This window comes from Sminthopsis crassicaudata, chromosome 2 (assembly GCF_048593235.1).
Source record: "Sminthopsis crassicaudata isolate SCR6 chromosome 2, ASM4859323v1, whole genome shotgun sequence".
Classification (NCBI taxonomy): Eukaryota; Metazoa; Chordata; class Mammalia; order Dasyuromorphia; family Dasyuridae; genus Sminthopsis; species Sminthopsis crassicaudata.
This window is the reverse complement of record NC_133618.1, coordinates 280528702-280543206: the sequence shown is the minus strand read 5'-3', so window position 1 is coordinate 280543206 and position 14505 is coordinate 280528702. Positions and strand designations below refer to the sequence as shown.

The following is a 14505-nucleotide window of genomic DNA, read 5'->3' as shown; positions in this document are numbered from 1 at the left end:
GTTAATTTAAAAAATTGAGTTTTGCTTAGGCTTTTGTTTTCACAACAGTCATTTTCTTCATATCTCCCCATTCGCCAAAGGCTCATTGAGCTTTCCCTTGAGAAACAAGCTAAATGAATGGGCACTGATGATGTCTGACGTTTTAAACTTATTGTCTTCTAGCTCTCTACCCAAAAGAGGAGGGTATGTCTTATCATTTCTTTTCTAAAAATAAGACTGGTCATTATAGTTATTCAGAGTTTGGATTCCTTTTACTTTATCATCATTCCCATTATGATAGATAATATATGTACATATTATTCTCCAGGTCCTGCTTATCTTACTAAGTTTTTTTTCCCCATCTTTCTGTGACTTCCTTATATTTATAGTGTCTTATGGTGCAATAATATTCCATTACATTCATTCTACTACTCATTAGGTTTTCAAAGTTTTTTTGGGGGGCGGGGGGAGTTGATTTTAATTTTTTTTTTTGGCTATTGTATATTATTTTGAATATTTTTGTGTCTTAATCTTTTGGAATCCATTTAAGGTAATGACAGGTCTAAGATAAGCCTCTCATTCCAACCAGAGGAACAAGACATTACTAGAGTTAATAATCTTGGGGGAAGGTGGGAAGTTTATAACTTTATCTCCCACTACCCTTCTTCATAAACATAAAGAAATAATAGATTTAACAATAGAGAAAGATTTTGGGGGGGGCAATTTAATCCAATTTCATTTTCAAGATCATAAACTGCAATCCCAGAGGAGTTAAGTGACTGGACAAATCACACAGCAAGAATTATAACCTAAGTATTATGACTCCAGATCCATCCTTCTTTTTATTCCCCCCCCCCCAATGCCTCCTATTGATCTGGTGATGATTTGACATGACATACAAAAATGAGCCACTGTGGATATTTATGATATAAAAGGAGTGAAGATGGAGTTTGGTGTATTAGAACAATATGGTGGGGGAAGGGTATCTGGCAGTGCATCAGCACTTTCTGAATAAAGTAATTGAAAGAGTGAAAGTACTATGAAAAAGTAAGAGTCACTGAGTGCATGTAGAGACCATTGCAAATGCTAGGGATTGATATTTAAAATTTTTGCATAAATCTATGCTGTTAACAATATGACATAAGAAAGGAAGCTATTGATAGGGGAAAATAATCTTTGCCTCACATACTTCTGATTTAAAAGAAGATTTAATATCTAAGATATAGAGAGTATTAACCCAAATTTTAAGACTTCAGAGCTATTTTCCAGTGGTTAAATGATTAAAAGATAGGAACAAGATATACCTTTTAATGGGACATCTTGACAATGGGGCATTCTCAAGAGAAGAACTGCAAACTATTAGGAAAAGGTACTCTTAAATTACTAATAATATAAATGAAAATCAAAATAATTCTGAGGTAGTAAGTACCTCATATGCAGAAAATGGGAGAAGGTGACATGAAAATAATCTGTTTTTAAGAACAAAGATGGTAGGTTCTTACTAAGTGCTAATGAGATAATGAGATATTAGGTTCTTACTAAGTGCTAAGTTGGTACTTAACAATTCTCTAGTTCCAGCCTTTAAGGGAAATTTTACCTCTTTGAACTTCTGGGGAGGAGCTTGCATGTTTAAGAGGAGCAAGTTCATTGGTTGAAGTATTTTTTCCCAGAAGCCCCTGAGTTATTCCACGCCCATTCTCTGGGAAGATAAAAGAAGCGACATTGAGCAAGGGAAAGAAGTCTACTCTAGGTCAGAGTTGGCAGCAGTTGAGACAGCAGTTCTCCTCCCAGAGAGCGATCAGCAGTTTCTGGAGACAACAGAACATTACACAAAGATGACATGAAAATAGTCCATTTTCAAGATTTGCAGAAAGACAGCCATATATGGGAGCTTGGGTTTGGAAAATCCAGTTGCTTAAAATTACATTACCGTAACTAATGTTGACTTAGAATATTGTTAAGAAAAATAATAAAAACTCTACCATAACATCCTAGAGACCAAACCAGCTTATTTATTAGCTCCTTTTCCACTTTACAGGTACTGACTATCCTTGCTTGCCCTGATTAGCTATTTCTATTATTTTTCAAAAGTGCATTAAGTGCTATCCTTTAAAGCCAGTGCTTAAGGTTTCAAAGAACTAGGGGAAGAACATACATTTTCTAGGTTCAGGAAATTTAAGGAGAGATGCATATTCTGTTTATTTGATCATTGTTAGGAGCCCATAGTATGAGATCAGAACAAGTGTTTAGGTAGTTACTAAAGACAAATTAACTTTTTCAGATGGAGCAATTATGGTAAATCAGGCAGCTCCACATAACCTTTTGGTACCACTTATATTTTAAACACAGATAATAAAATCAGCCTTTTATTCCTTTCAGGGATTTTGTGAAGATGAGATGAGATAATTCATGTGAAAACTTTTTGAAAAATACTTTTATATTGTGAAGAGTAGCCAACAACAACAACAACAAAAAAAACTTTTGAACCCTTATCTGCCTGACTGCATTCACTAGGAATGGGGACAAGTTTTTGATTTAAAGTTTGTTAAGACCCTCATAAATGAATATTCTTATATTTGACATAAGTATTCTGATTAGGAAGGCATATATAGGGCAAACTTAGATTTTAAAATGGTAACTAGTTGGGTGGGATGGCAGCTGTTATTGTTTATAGATAAAGAACATTTTCTTGTGATTCCCTATTATGTTCTAGTTATAGCTACTATATTGCATATACAGAAAATATGTATGTTTTAAATTCCTATTTTTTAGGGAAATCAACACATTGAAAAGAGACGTTTCTAACATACTGAGAGAATTAGGATTCCAAATTAAACAAAAAACTCGAAAACTCTATATCAACAAAGACAGTATCTGGAATAGTGCCATAAAGGGATTCAGAAGGCGAAACTTTAATCCATCAGACACAATTGAGGTACAGTTCTGTAATGGAAATGGAGATGCTGATGGATCAAAGCATGAATTCTTAAGCCTTTTAATGGGACATCTTGAGAGCTCATCATTATTTGAAGGGTCCATGTCAAAGAATATATCCCTTAATTCTGAAGGTAAACATTTTATTTATAATTAAGTATGCTTAGTATATACAGCTAGTATGAAGAAATAAATGAACAAGAAGTTAAAAAAAGAAATTAGAACTGTGCTTTTAAAATGGAATTTCCCTCTAGGTTTTGCCATCTGTGCCTCCTTTGCAGCCTTGGAACTTTGGGCCTTTCCATCCATCTCATAGCTAAATATACATTTTATATACTCTAAAGAATAAGAACTGTTTTGCTCTTTTTTTTGTTTGCATCTTCAGAGCTAAGCACAGTGCTTGGAAATTAGGAAGCATTTTTTCATTCATTCATTACTAAGAAAGAGTATAATAGGAAAATATGTTAAGTATAGTAAATCTTGGGAAAGAATTATTTTCTTTTGTTGAGGATGTCTGTAGTGATTACTTTTAAGTTATAAGACTCTCTGGTTCTATGCCAAAATGCAGTTTACAATTTGAATTTTGAGGGGATTTCTTTATGCTGCTTTATTTAACTTTTATTGTTGTTGAATCATGTTTAACTCTTCATGGTTCCTCCTGGACCAGACTGTCCATAAAGTTTTCTTAGCAAAAATATTGAAGGGGCATGTCACTTCCCCCTCAAGTGGATTAGGGCAAAAAGAAATTTAGTGACTTGCCCAGGATCACACAGTTAATATAGGTGTCTAAGGCCAGTTTTAAACTTTACTGATTCCAAGCCTGCTGAATCACCTAGCTGCCTCCTAGGCAGAGGTTAAGTGACTTGCCCCAAATCACACAGGTAATAAATGTTCATTACTTCACATAACTAAAAATAAAACCTATTAAATAGTGAACATAGCTTGTTTTTGTTGTTGTTGTTTTCTTTCAGGAAAAGTCATGTTTTCTGTTTGTTTTTGATCCCACACAATTTAGCCTCAGTGATTAAGGTGCCAGCTTCTGACTTGAAGCTTTTTTTTTTTTCCTTAATTTTCAAAACATATGCATGGATAATTTTTCAGCATTGACCCCTGCAAAACCTTGTGTTCAAATTTTCCCCTCCTTTGCTCCACTTCCTCCCCTAGATGGCAAGTAATCCAATAGATGTTAAACATATTAAAAGATATGTTTAAATCAATATATGTATATATGTATATATGTGTGTATGTATATATATATATATATATATATATATATATATATATATATATATATATATATATATATATATATATATATATAAAAGATTGAAAATGATATGTTGTGATAGCCACTCAGTTCCCACAGTTCTCTCTCTGGGTATAGATGGCTTTCTTCATCATAAGATCATTGAAATTGTTCTCAATCATCTCATTGTTGGAAAGAATCATGGTGGACATAGCTTCTAAATATGATTTGAGCAATATTGATTCTTAGACAACATATCTATTTGTTAAACCTTTCTCTGGCATTATTGCTTATGTTAGGTTTTCAAGATGAGAATGCATGAAACTATACCCAATAAATCTCTTCTGTTACTAGAAGTAGATGTTGTACAAAAATTTTAATTATGCCTTAGAATTTTCTTCTCATGTTTCCCCTTAACTCCCCATTTTTGTAACACTAATTCAGTAAAGATTTGTCAAGTTCCTGCTGCTATGTGTTGATAAGTCACAAAGTTCTCCTTAGAAACGTTATGGACTCTGTATTAGGGTAGTAAAGAAGACATCCTAGTATTTTAAAATTCTTTCCACAGAATCAGTAGAGATGTTGTTTAGTCCCTTATATTTTGAATGTTTTGCTTTTCCATATTTTGAATTATATTTTTCCTAATTTAATTATTATTAAAATGATAGTTACTTAAGTAAAAAATAAATGATAAAAAAATCCTCAATTTTCATTTATACTTACAGCTCTTAAAGACAATCTCTACTATGAGGCTGGTAGAATGATTGCCATTTCTTTGGTGCATGGTGGTCCACCGCCTTTTTTGTTTTCTAAAACATTATTTCACTGCCTTATTTCTGGGCCAGAGAATGTAGAGCCAACTCTAGAAGATGTGGAAGATAGTAATACAATGCAAATAATAACCACGGTAAGAACTTTATGCTGTCCATGAAAATATAATTGAGAACATATATTATTTGACAAATTTAAAATCCATTAGTTTAGGATTAAGACAAGGAATAGACTTGCATGCTTCTTGACTGTAGCTTATTGCAAAAGAAAATTACTATTATCATCATTGAAGTATTTGTTAAACTTGTAACTTGAAAAAATTCTTAATTTCCCAAGTGTAAATCCAAAGTAGAGATAAAGCAGTAGATAATATTTGTTTAAGGCATACACATCTCTAGTAAATATATACATATATGTTTATTTTTTCTTGGTGCAGATTAAAAGTTCAAAAAATTTGACTCACTTAAGGTCAGCAATACGTGATTACTTTGAATACCTCTCTCACATTGGATGTCTAAGACTTGTAACAATGCTAAGTGACAAGGATGTGTTAGTAAAAGACATACTCACCTATCATGTAATTAAAAGAGTGCAGGCACCCTTGGACAGGTAGGTTTGTTTGCATGTGGAATTCTAGAATTATGTTTTAATTTACATGGCCCAGCTTCTCACTGGTAATTGAAGTTGTATTTGGTGTCCCTTACGTGACATAGCAAACCTAGGAGTAAGTTTCATTTAGTGTGCTCTTTGTATGGATTTCAGCTCCTCCAGTGAATAAAGCCTATCAGCCTCACCTTATGGAATGGTTCTACTATACAATAACAGCTTACATTTGTTTTGTTCTTAAAGGTTTCCAAAGCATATTACCTACTTTGATGAATATAATAGTCCTATTAAGAAGGCATTTTCATTATTATGATCTCTTTTTTACAGGTAAGGAAATAGGCTCCACAAGGTTAAGTGACTGAAAGTTTCTGAGGCTGCCTTAATTCTTGTATGTAGTAGGAGAAAATAGCAATCATTTCAGCATATCATGTCCTCTGTAAGGCAGAAATGTGAATTTTAAAAATAATTAAAGCATATTATAGAGGTATTATTAATTTCTTTTTGTCTATGGTTGCCTAACATTTTTGAAGTCATGGCTTCTGAGGACACATTTTTCATCTTTTAACAAATAGAATAACATCATTTGAAAATGCTTTAATTATACCTTATAATAAGCTCCTTTATTTTATTACTATAACAATATTCAGGAATTTAATTCCCAAATACTTATTTGAAACTAGACAGTTTTCTAAGCTTTATGTTCTTTTAAAACATTGTATATACAAATTGTATATAAAATATAAAACAACTGTATGTAAGAATTTAATATCCTACTTCTTCATTACATATGAATGATACCTTTGATTAAATGAAGTAACATGTATAGTGCTTTGCAAGCCTTAAAACACTATTATTTTTAAGACTTATTTTGCATTGCTTTTATTATAGTGAACAAAACAAAAAGGTTAGTACCGTATAACAGATAATAGGACCCAGGTGTTCAGGTAGTTGGGATTTGATATAAATAGGAAAAAAGTGACACTATGAAAAATATAATTTTTTAAACATAAATTTTTATTGATGCCTTCTTTCCTAGGTTATCATCATAGTTATTCTTAGTATTCCTAGTTTTCCCTCCCAGAGAAACATGCTGTTTACACAGAATTTTTTTAAGAGAAAATAAATGAGCACAACTGTTTCGATATATGAAAAAATATATAAAGTGTGATATCTATGAATCTCCCAGTTGCATGAAGAAGTGGCTTAGAGATGTTCTTTCACATCTATTCAAATCCTTTATAATTTTGTTACATTTACTTTTGACTTTTTTTTTGTGGTAGGTGGTAGTTTTTTCATTTACTATTTTGTAGTTATTTTGTACTTTGATTTCTTGGCATTAATTAACATAGATCTTTCCAAGCTTCTCACTATTCATCATATACATAATTTTATTATGTTAATCTATCACAATTTGTTTAGCCATTTCCCAGTCTTCTACTTTGTTTCCAGTTTTTGCTATCACAAAAAATGCTGCTATAAATATTTATTGTATATGGAAACTTTCTTTTTAATTTATGGCTTCATTTTTCTTTTTAATCAATGGCTTCATTTGTGTATAAGAATAGTAATAATTTCTAGTTCAGAGGGTATAGACATGTTAATCACATTGTTTGCCCTTTATTTTTCCAATTGCTTTCTAAAATGGTGATGCCATTTTACAGCTCCACCAACAAGATATCATTATGCCTATCTTTCCACTACCCCTCAAATATTGACTACTGTAGTTTTTTATTACCTTTGCCAGTTTTCAGGGTGTGAGATGAAAATTTTGATTTGCATTTTCCTTAGTATTAGTGATTTGGAGCATTCTTTCATATGACTGAATACTTTGAAGTTTTCCTTTTAAAAAATGTTTGTTCATATTTTACCATCTATCTGTTGCAGAATGGCTATTAAATTATATTTATTTATTAAATATTTATATATCTTGGATATGAGACACTAATAGGGTAGGTAGATTTCACAGTGGATAATAAAGTGGCAGGCCTAGAGTTAGGAAAATTTCCTCTTTGTGAGTTCAAATCTGGCTTCAGACACTTATTAATTGTGCAATTGTGGGCAAATTCCTTAACCCTGTTTGCCTCAGTTCTTCATCTTTGTAAAATGAGCTTAAGAAAGAAATGTCAAATCAATCTAGTATCTTTGCCCAAAAAAACTCCAAATGAGATCATGAGGAGTTGGACATAATTGAAAAGACTCAGCAATAAAGACAGTAATGAGAAAAATTTGATTGAAGGTTTTTTTTCCTATTTGACCATTTTCTTCATTTTTAAAAAAAATTGCAAATAAAATGTTTAATTTCAGAAAACTAATTCACCATTTATAAATACACTAAAACGTAATAAATGCAGAAATTAGATTAGGCAAAGGTACAGTATTTTAACAAAACTATAGCCATTTCCTTTCTTATCCTAGATGCATTAATTTTGTCTGTCCAGAAGCTTTTTGAGTTTCAAATAATTAAAGCTATCAGTTTATCTTTTGTAATTGCCACTATTTCTTGTTTGGTTAAGAATATATTTCTTACCCATTTCCATGAGAATTATATGATCTCCATTCTCTTTCAATTTTTAAATAATATGTCCTCTAATATTAAGGTCATCCACTTAAAATGAATATAATATATATCATATATCATATATATATATATATATGATATAAGGTGTTAGTTTAAGTCTAATTTCTTTGACTGCTTTCTAGTTTTTCCAGCAGTTATTAGGAGGTTTTTCTAAGGTAAATATTTTCCATTTTTATTAAATACCAGCTTATTCAGTACTATCATTCTTCATTCTCCTTTATCTAATTTGTTCTCTCTCTCTCTCTCAATATAACCAATACCAGATAGTTTTGATAATTTTTGCTTTATAAGTATATAAAGTCTAAAGTGCTATTCCTTTACTTTTTTTTTCCTCCATTATTTCCTTTGATATCCTAGATGTTTTGTTTTTCCAAATGAATTTTTATCAAGTTCTGCAAAGTATCTCTTAGGTAATTTGACTGATTTAGCATTAAATATTTAATTTTTCTGATAACTGTCTTTTTTTGTTATATTAGCACAGCTTAACCGTGAGCACTGCATATTCCACCAGCTGTTTAAACTATCCTTTCTTTAAGGAACACTTTGCAATTGAATCTATATAACTCTTTTGTGCTTTGGTAGGTCCCTCTCCAGATTTTTTTTTTTTTTTTTTTTTTGCATTTTATAGTTATTTTGGATGGGAGTTTTCTATTTTTGCTTCTTGGATTTTGTTATTATTACACAGAAATACTGTTGACTTTTGAGGGTTTACTTTGTAGCCAGCAACTTTGCTGAAGTTTTACTTGTTGTTCAGTTAGTATCTTTGCTGATTCCCTAGGATTTTCCAAATGTACCATCATATCAGCAAATAAGGACAGTTTTATTTCCTCTTTACTTTTTCTTTTTACCTTTAAAGAAGTTCTACTACTAGCAATATTAAATGTTAAAGTACAATAAACTTTTTTTGATGTTAACTAAGTTAACTAATTTTAACAAATTATTCATGAAAATCTGGTCAGAAAATGTTCAAGTAGAAATAATTGTTTTCCTCTTCCTGAATATTTGCAAAACAAAACTAATGGTTTTTTTCCCCTCAATAGATTAATTTTTTTTTCTCTCCCTTTTCATAGTTTTCAGCAAGGGTTGAGAACTCTTGGTGTGTTAGAAACAATGCAGAAATATCCAGAAGCATTTTATAGTATCCTGTGTCACAAGCCTGAGAGACTTACAGCCAAAATCCTTAGTGATCTTTTTACAATTCACAAGTTGTCTGAAGCACAGGATACCAGAGCTGTGGGGTTTTGGATGAACTACTTGCAGAATGTTGAAAGTAAGTGAATATTTTATCATTTCCAAAATATCTGTGTTTTGATTTTGTTTAGGTTTCTACTTCTCTAGGCTTTGTTTTACTTATTTGTTTTGCCTCTCAATTTTATAAATTCCTTATTTTTCCTTAGCTTACACTAAAATGTTAATATTTCAGTCTGTTATCTGAAATTGCAAAGTAGAATATAATATAAGGTAAGTAGTAAAATTAACTACCAAATTCTCCAAAAGAAAATTTAAATCTTTTTGGGAAAAACAAATTTTGATAGTTAAGTTTCTATTGCATACAAAGACATTTCTGTAGTATACATTTTACATTAGAATTTGACATTTTTCTAATTTATATACAACTGCAAATTCTTTGAAAATTTATAGTGATAGCTTATCACTCATTTAATCAATCAGCAAGTATTCACTCAACAGCCATTATCTTTGCCCTCATGAAGTTTATAGTGGTCAACTTCAGTACTTCCATGGCTTTCTTGCTGCTTTAGGATGAGTCTTGAGTTAAAAGTTTAATACTGTAATAATGAAAACAAGATGGTGACTAAGACTTTTTTCTTTCTTTCTTTTTCCAATATTTATGTAATAAAGCATTTTTGTCATTTATGTTAGTGAAATCATCATATTTGTACTTTTAACATCCTAGTGTGTTTTGTGAGGAAATATGAATGACCCCAAATAAAGTAAAGATTGGAAGAGGAGCTGAACTAGACCAAGTACATACAGAAAAAAAAAGTACTAGAAACACCCCAATTTGAAAAACATTGAGAGACAAATTCTCAAAATATCTGAGAGAGGGTATCTTGCTACCAAGGAATAATTTTTTTCATTTCATTTAAAGAAGTGGGATTAATAGGACATCAGTAACAACCAATTTGTGTTTCTAATTTAAATTCTCTATAATTTCTCTACAATCTTGAGATTGATTTTTATATATATATACATATATACATATGTATATATGTATATACATATGTATATGTATATGTATATATATATATATATATATCTCAAGAATACCCTAAGATTATGAGATATTATAGCTAAGTTTTCATAAGCTATTTTCTTTATTAGACCACTGCTTCTATTATATCCATATACCACAAGTTGTTAGGCTATTTCCCAGTCAGTGGGTCTTTTTACCTCTGGAAAAAAAATAGGAAAACGGATAGTTACTTTCTTTCCAGTTGTTTGCTATTTTATGAAGTGCTGCTATAAATATCTTTATTATATATGTGTGTGTGTGAGAGAGAGAGAGATGCTTTCCTATTTTTAGTCTATTGTCTAAGCAGGACTATAAGTATAAGCAAATTAATGGCTTTGCTTAATTATCAGGTATTTGTACTTTAGGTAATTTCTTTAAGTAATTCTAAATATCTTTGTCAGAAAGGCTAGACCAATTCACTGCACTACCAACAGTGCTTTAGTATGTCTCTTTTCCTATAGCCTTTCTACCAAAGAGGTCTACTATCCATATAAAAGACTATTACAACAGATGTAAAAACAATTTAACAAGATGTTAATATTCATTCTTTAAACTGTTCCATATGATGCAAATTCATGAGCAATTCACTATAAATGATTAAAGACTCCAGACTCTCTCCTGTTTTGGGGATGACATTATGCTGATTTGCATCAAGCCCTCCCTGCACTACTACTACTACTACAAGTTCTTAATGAAATATATAACCATTCAAAAGTCGTCAATCTAACCATCCATAAAGGGAAAACCAAATGAATAAAGAAAGCTATTGTCTGGATTATGACAACGCAGCTGAATATGTAGGCCATTGAGTTAGACTATCAGTACACATAATTTAGAACATTCTCCAGATGGATAATGATTCAGGCCTAGAATTGAATAGATTTTTCTATATTATATTTGAGAAATAGTACAGAACTTCCCATCATCCCATGCTGCACTCTGGAATAAAATCTGTCTTTTTGTGGTAATATAATATGTTTATAAATCATGAAACACCAAAATCTTTGAAAATTCACAATTGCAGATTATCCAAAGGACAATACATATTGTCAAAGATGCATTTGCACTTAAAATGGCAAGGTAGAATCCAGAAAATATTTAATTGGGGAAAGGCAGATTTAGTTATATAGGAAGATCAAAGGATTTTAGTTGAACAGCTTGAATTTGATACTCTGGAATGTTAAAATAACCTAAAGACCACCTTGAATACTTAAGACTCCTTATATGGAGGAACTTATGGGAGGAAGTTGACAAGAATTCCAAAGGAAAAGATGAAGATAAGTAGCTGTCTGCCTTATTAGTGAGAAAATTCCTGAATAAAATCCACTGAAGATAAGATGGTCCAAAGTAAGTAGTTTAAGGTGAAGAAAATGTTTTAAGCCTCTCAAAATATTTTTGAAATAAAAAGGATCTTTTTCAGTGTTCTTATCCTTGTTATTTTGTTATTAAGCAAAATTATTTCAAAGTTTCTTAAAAGGTATCCTACATTTCTCAATAGTATATCTTAATAATTTTTCAACTTGGCAGTAGATATGAATAATATAAATAAATCTGGTATCAGCATGAGCTATTTTTATTAGAATCCAGGCAAAAATTCTGATTTTGAAAACTAATTTGTCCATTGTTTACTAATTTACCTTTTTTGTTTTTATTGATCACTTTTGTTTTTCATTCTAATTAAGATGCCAAATTTTATTTTTTAAAGAAAAATTTTAATAGAAATTATTTTTAAAAATTTTTGTTTTAACACCTTATTAAAGGTTACCAAACTAATATGTAAATATTTTAACTTTTATGTCATTTTTAAAAATGTTTTAGGTGGAGAATCTGTAGTAACATTAGAAGATATCCTAGCTTTTGCAACAGGTTGCCGCTGTATTCCACCTGTTGGATTTCAACCTACTCCATCAATTGAATTTTTGAATGCTGATTATCCTGTTGGAACCAAAAGCTGTAACAGGTTAACTCTTCCAATAACCTGCACATACAAGGAATTTCAAGAAAACATGGACTTTGCCATCAGAGATGCCTTGGGACTATAAAGAGAAAAAACTTACTACAATGGATATTAAATCTTATTTCAGAGGTGCCTCCTTATAAGCTGCTATCATTATGTTCTTAACATTCCACAACTTAATCCTTATCCTCTTTTATCTTAAAACTTGCCAATCCTAATTCAGTAATTTTGATATGAACTTAAAAGTGGTAACTTTTTTAAATAAGTACATTATGTTAAGGAACTCCTTATTCAAATTTGTAAAAAAATTTTGTATTTTCTTAAGGCTTTTGCTTATCTATGAACTTCAAAATAAGTAACTTTAGTAAATTGTTTCTTTGTCATGATATACAGAAAAACTGTTATCAACTAGTTTTCTAAATTATATTTACTTCAGCTAAACTATAATAATTTTCCAGTTTTGTATTAAAAACTGGTTATCTTTCAATTTTTTTTATTTTAAAGCACTGAATAGAAATGCCACTAAGTTGAACATATTACAGCATTTGAAATAAGAAGATACTGTTCTCAGATGGAATAGTCCTACGCTAGAAATCAAAGTGCTGCAGATAGGTCAGCTAGTAAAAGATAGAACTGTTCCCTATATTCCTGTGAAATTGAATTATATTAAAATTGTGCCAAAAAGTTAATATTTTTCAACTGTATCTTTGGCCTTAATGGTAACAGTTTTGATTATTTTAGATTAGGGCAGTTCTTTGTCTTCAAAGTGAGTGAAGGTGGGTTAATAATTATTTCAGCTTGTCATTTGCCACATTATGATTTTGATTATGGTAGTGGATATTAATTGATAACGTGACTGAATTATTATGTAAGTCTCCTGGAGTCCACTCCATAGATATTAACTTTTAATATAGGTAAAATGATTTTGTGTCTATTACAATGGTAAATTATTTAAAGGAACAAAATTCTTATATTTATAAATCCATGTTCACATTTCAGAAATCATTCTCAGTTAATTTCTATGTAAGTGTTAATTTTCACTACATTCCTTCAGAATGTATGCATTTTTAAAAATTGGAAAACATTAATCTGAAAAGTTAGTGTCAAAGTTTTAATGATCTTTTACATGTGTATGTAACTGTTTTTTCCCCTAACTCCCAAGTGCAATGCCAGTTAAACTCCTCTAAATTATGAAGTAAATGGTTTAAATTTATTTCTATATTCTTTTGACATTTGTTGGTATTGACAAGAGTACCTTTGAGCAAATTTGAGCTTGGAGAAAGAACAGAATAATCTCAGTTTCTCTTCTTCTTTTATTTCTTTTTAGTTTTAAAAGTTAAACTTATTTATTTGACATGTTTTTTGAATAAGGCTATGTTTTAAAACTTTTATAGCTTCTGGAACTTCTTTCAACAACTTTACTTCTCTTGGCTTTACTTATGTTAAAGCCTTTAGGTAATAATGATATTGTAAAATTGAAAATAAAACATTTACAATATCATTATTGTTTTATTTTCAATTATGTCTAAACAAAAATCAATTTGTAGTTTACTTTTCATATGGTCATATTTATATAATTTCAAAATTGTATCTATGACTAAGCTTGGCTCTTTTTTCCACTTGAGCATGTTTCTTTTAATCACTAATATTCTAGTATTTTCCTGCAATATCTTTTGGGCCTGTGCCATTTATTTTTCTTATCAAATTAAATGATATAAATAATCATTAAATCATTGATAATTGAATGATGAGTGATACCATGCTAACAAAAATCAATATTTTAAAAAAAAAAAAAAAAGATAAATTTGCCAAGTGGCTTTGCCTTTAGTGTTCAGTCGTCCTAAGGGAAATTATTAGAATAAGATTTACTCTATTTGTAAATAGACAACATTTGATGATATTTTGTTGTTATTCTTATGATGAACTGTACTGTGTTCTGGTTGTGATATCAAATGTAAAATATTTCCTTTCATTTTACGTTATTTACTTTAATGTATGTAGCTTATGTTAGCTTTTATGCAATTTAAAATTTGTTGTAATCAATTTCAAATTCATTCCTGTTAGTGGCAGTTTTATTTATATACATGAATTATTTTTTAACTTTAAGCAGAATGACAATGCATAGAGAGCTGGTCTCAAAGCCAAGAAGACTGAGATTGAAAGTATGCATCTGACACACC

At 30.3% G+C, this 14505-nt stretch overlaps 1 protein-coding gene across 1 annotated transcript in view; it reads left to right on the top strand.

Annotated features, from left to right (window-relative positions):
* G2E3 (G2/M-phase specific E3 ubiquitin protein ligase) overlaps positions 1-12465 on the top strand; it is a 59324-nt gene extending 46859 nt beyond the window's left edge. Inside the window, exons 12-16 of the mRNA XM_074289582.1 lie at positions 2752-3047; positions 4885-5066; positions 5367-5539; positions 9185-9384; positions 12187-12465. Coding sequence (XP_074145683.1) covers positions 2752-3047; positions 4885-5066; positions 5367-5539; positions 9185-9384; positions 12187-12410 — 1075 coding nt within the window. The 3' untranslated portion in view covers positions 12411-12465. The remainder of the gene's footprint in view (positions 1-2751; positions 3048-4884; positions 5067-5366; positions 5540-9184; positions 9385-12186) is intronic.
* Positions 12466-14505: the final 2040 nt, after the last annotated feature.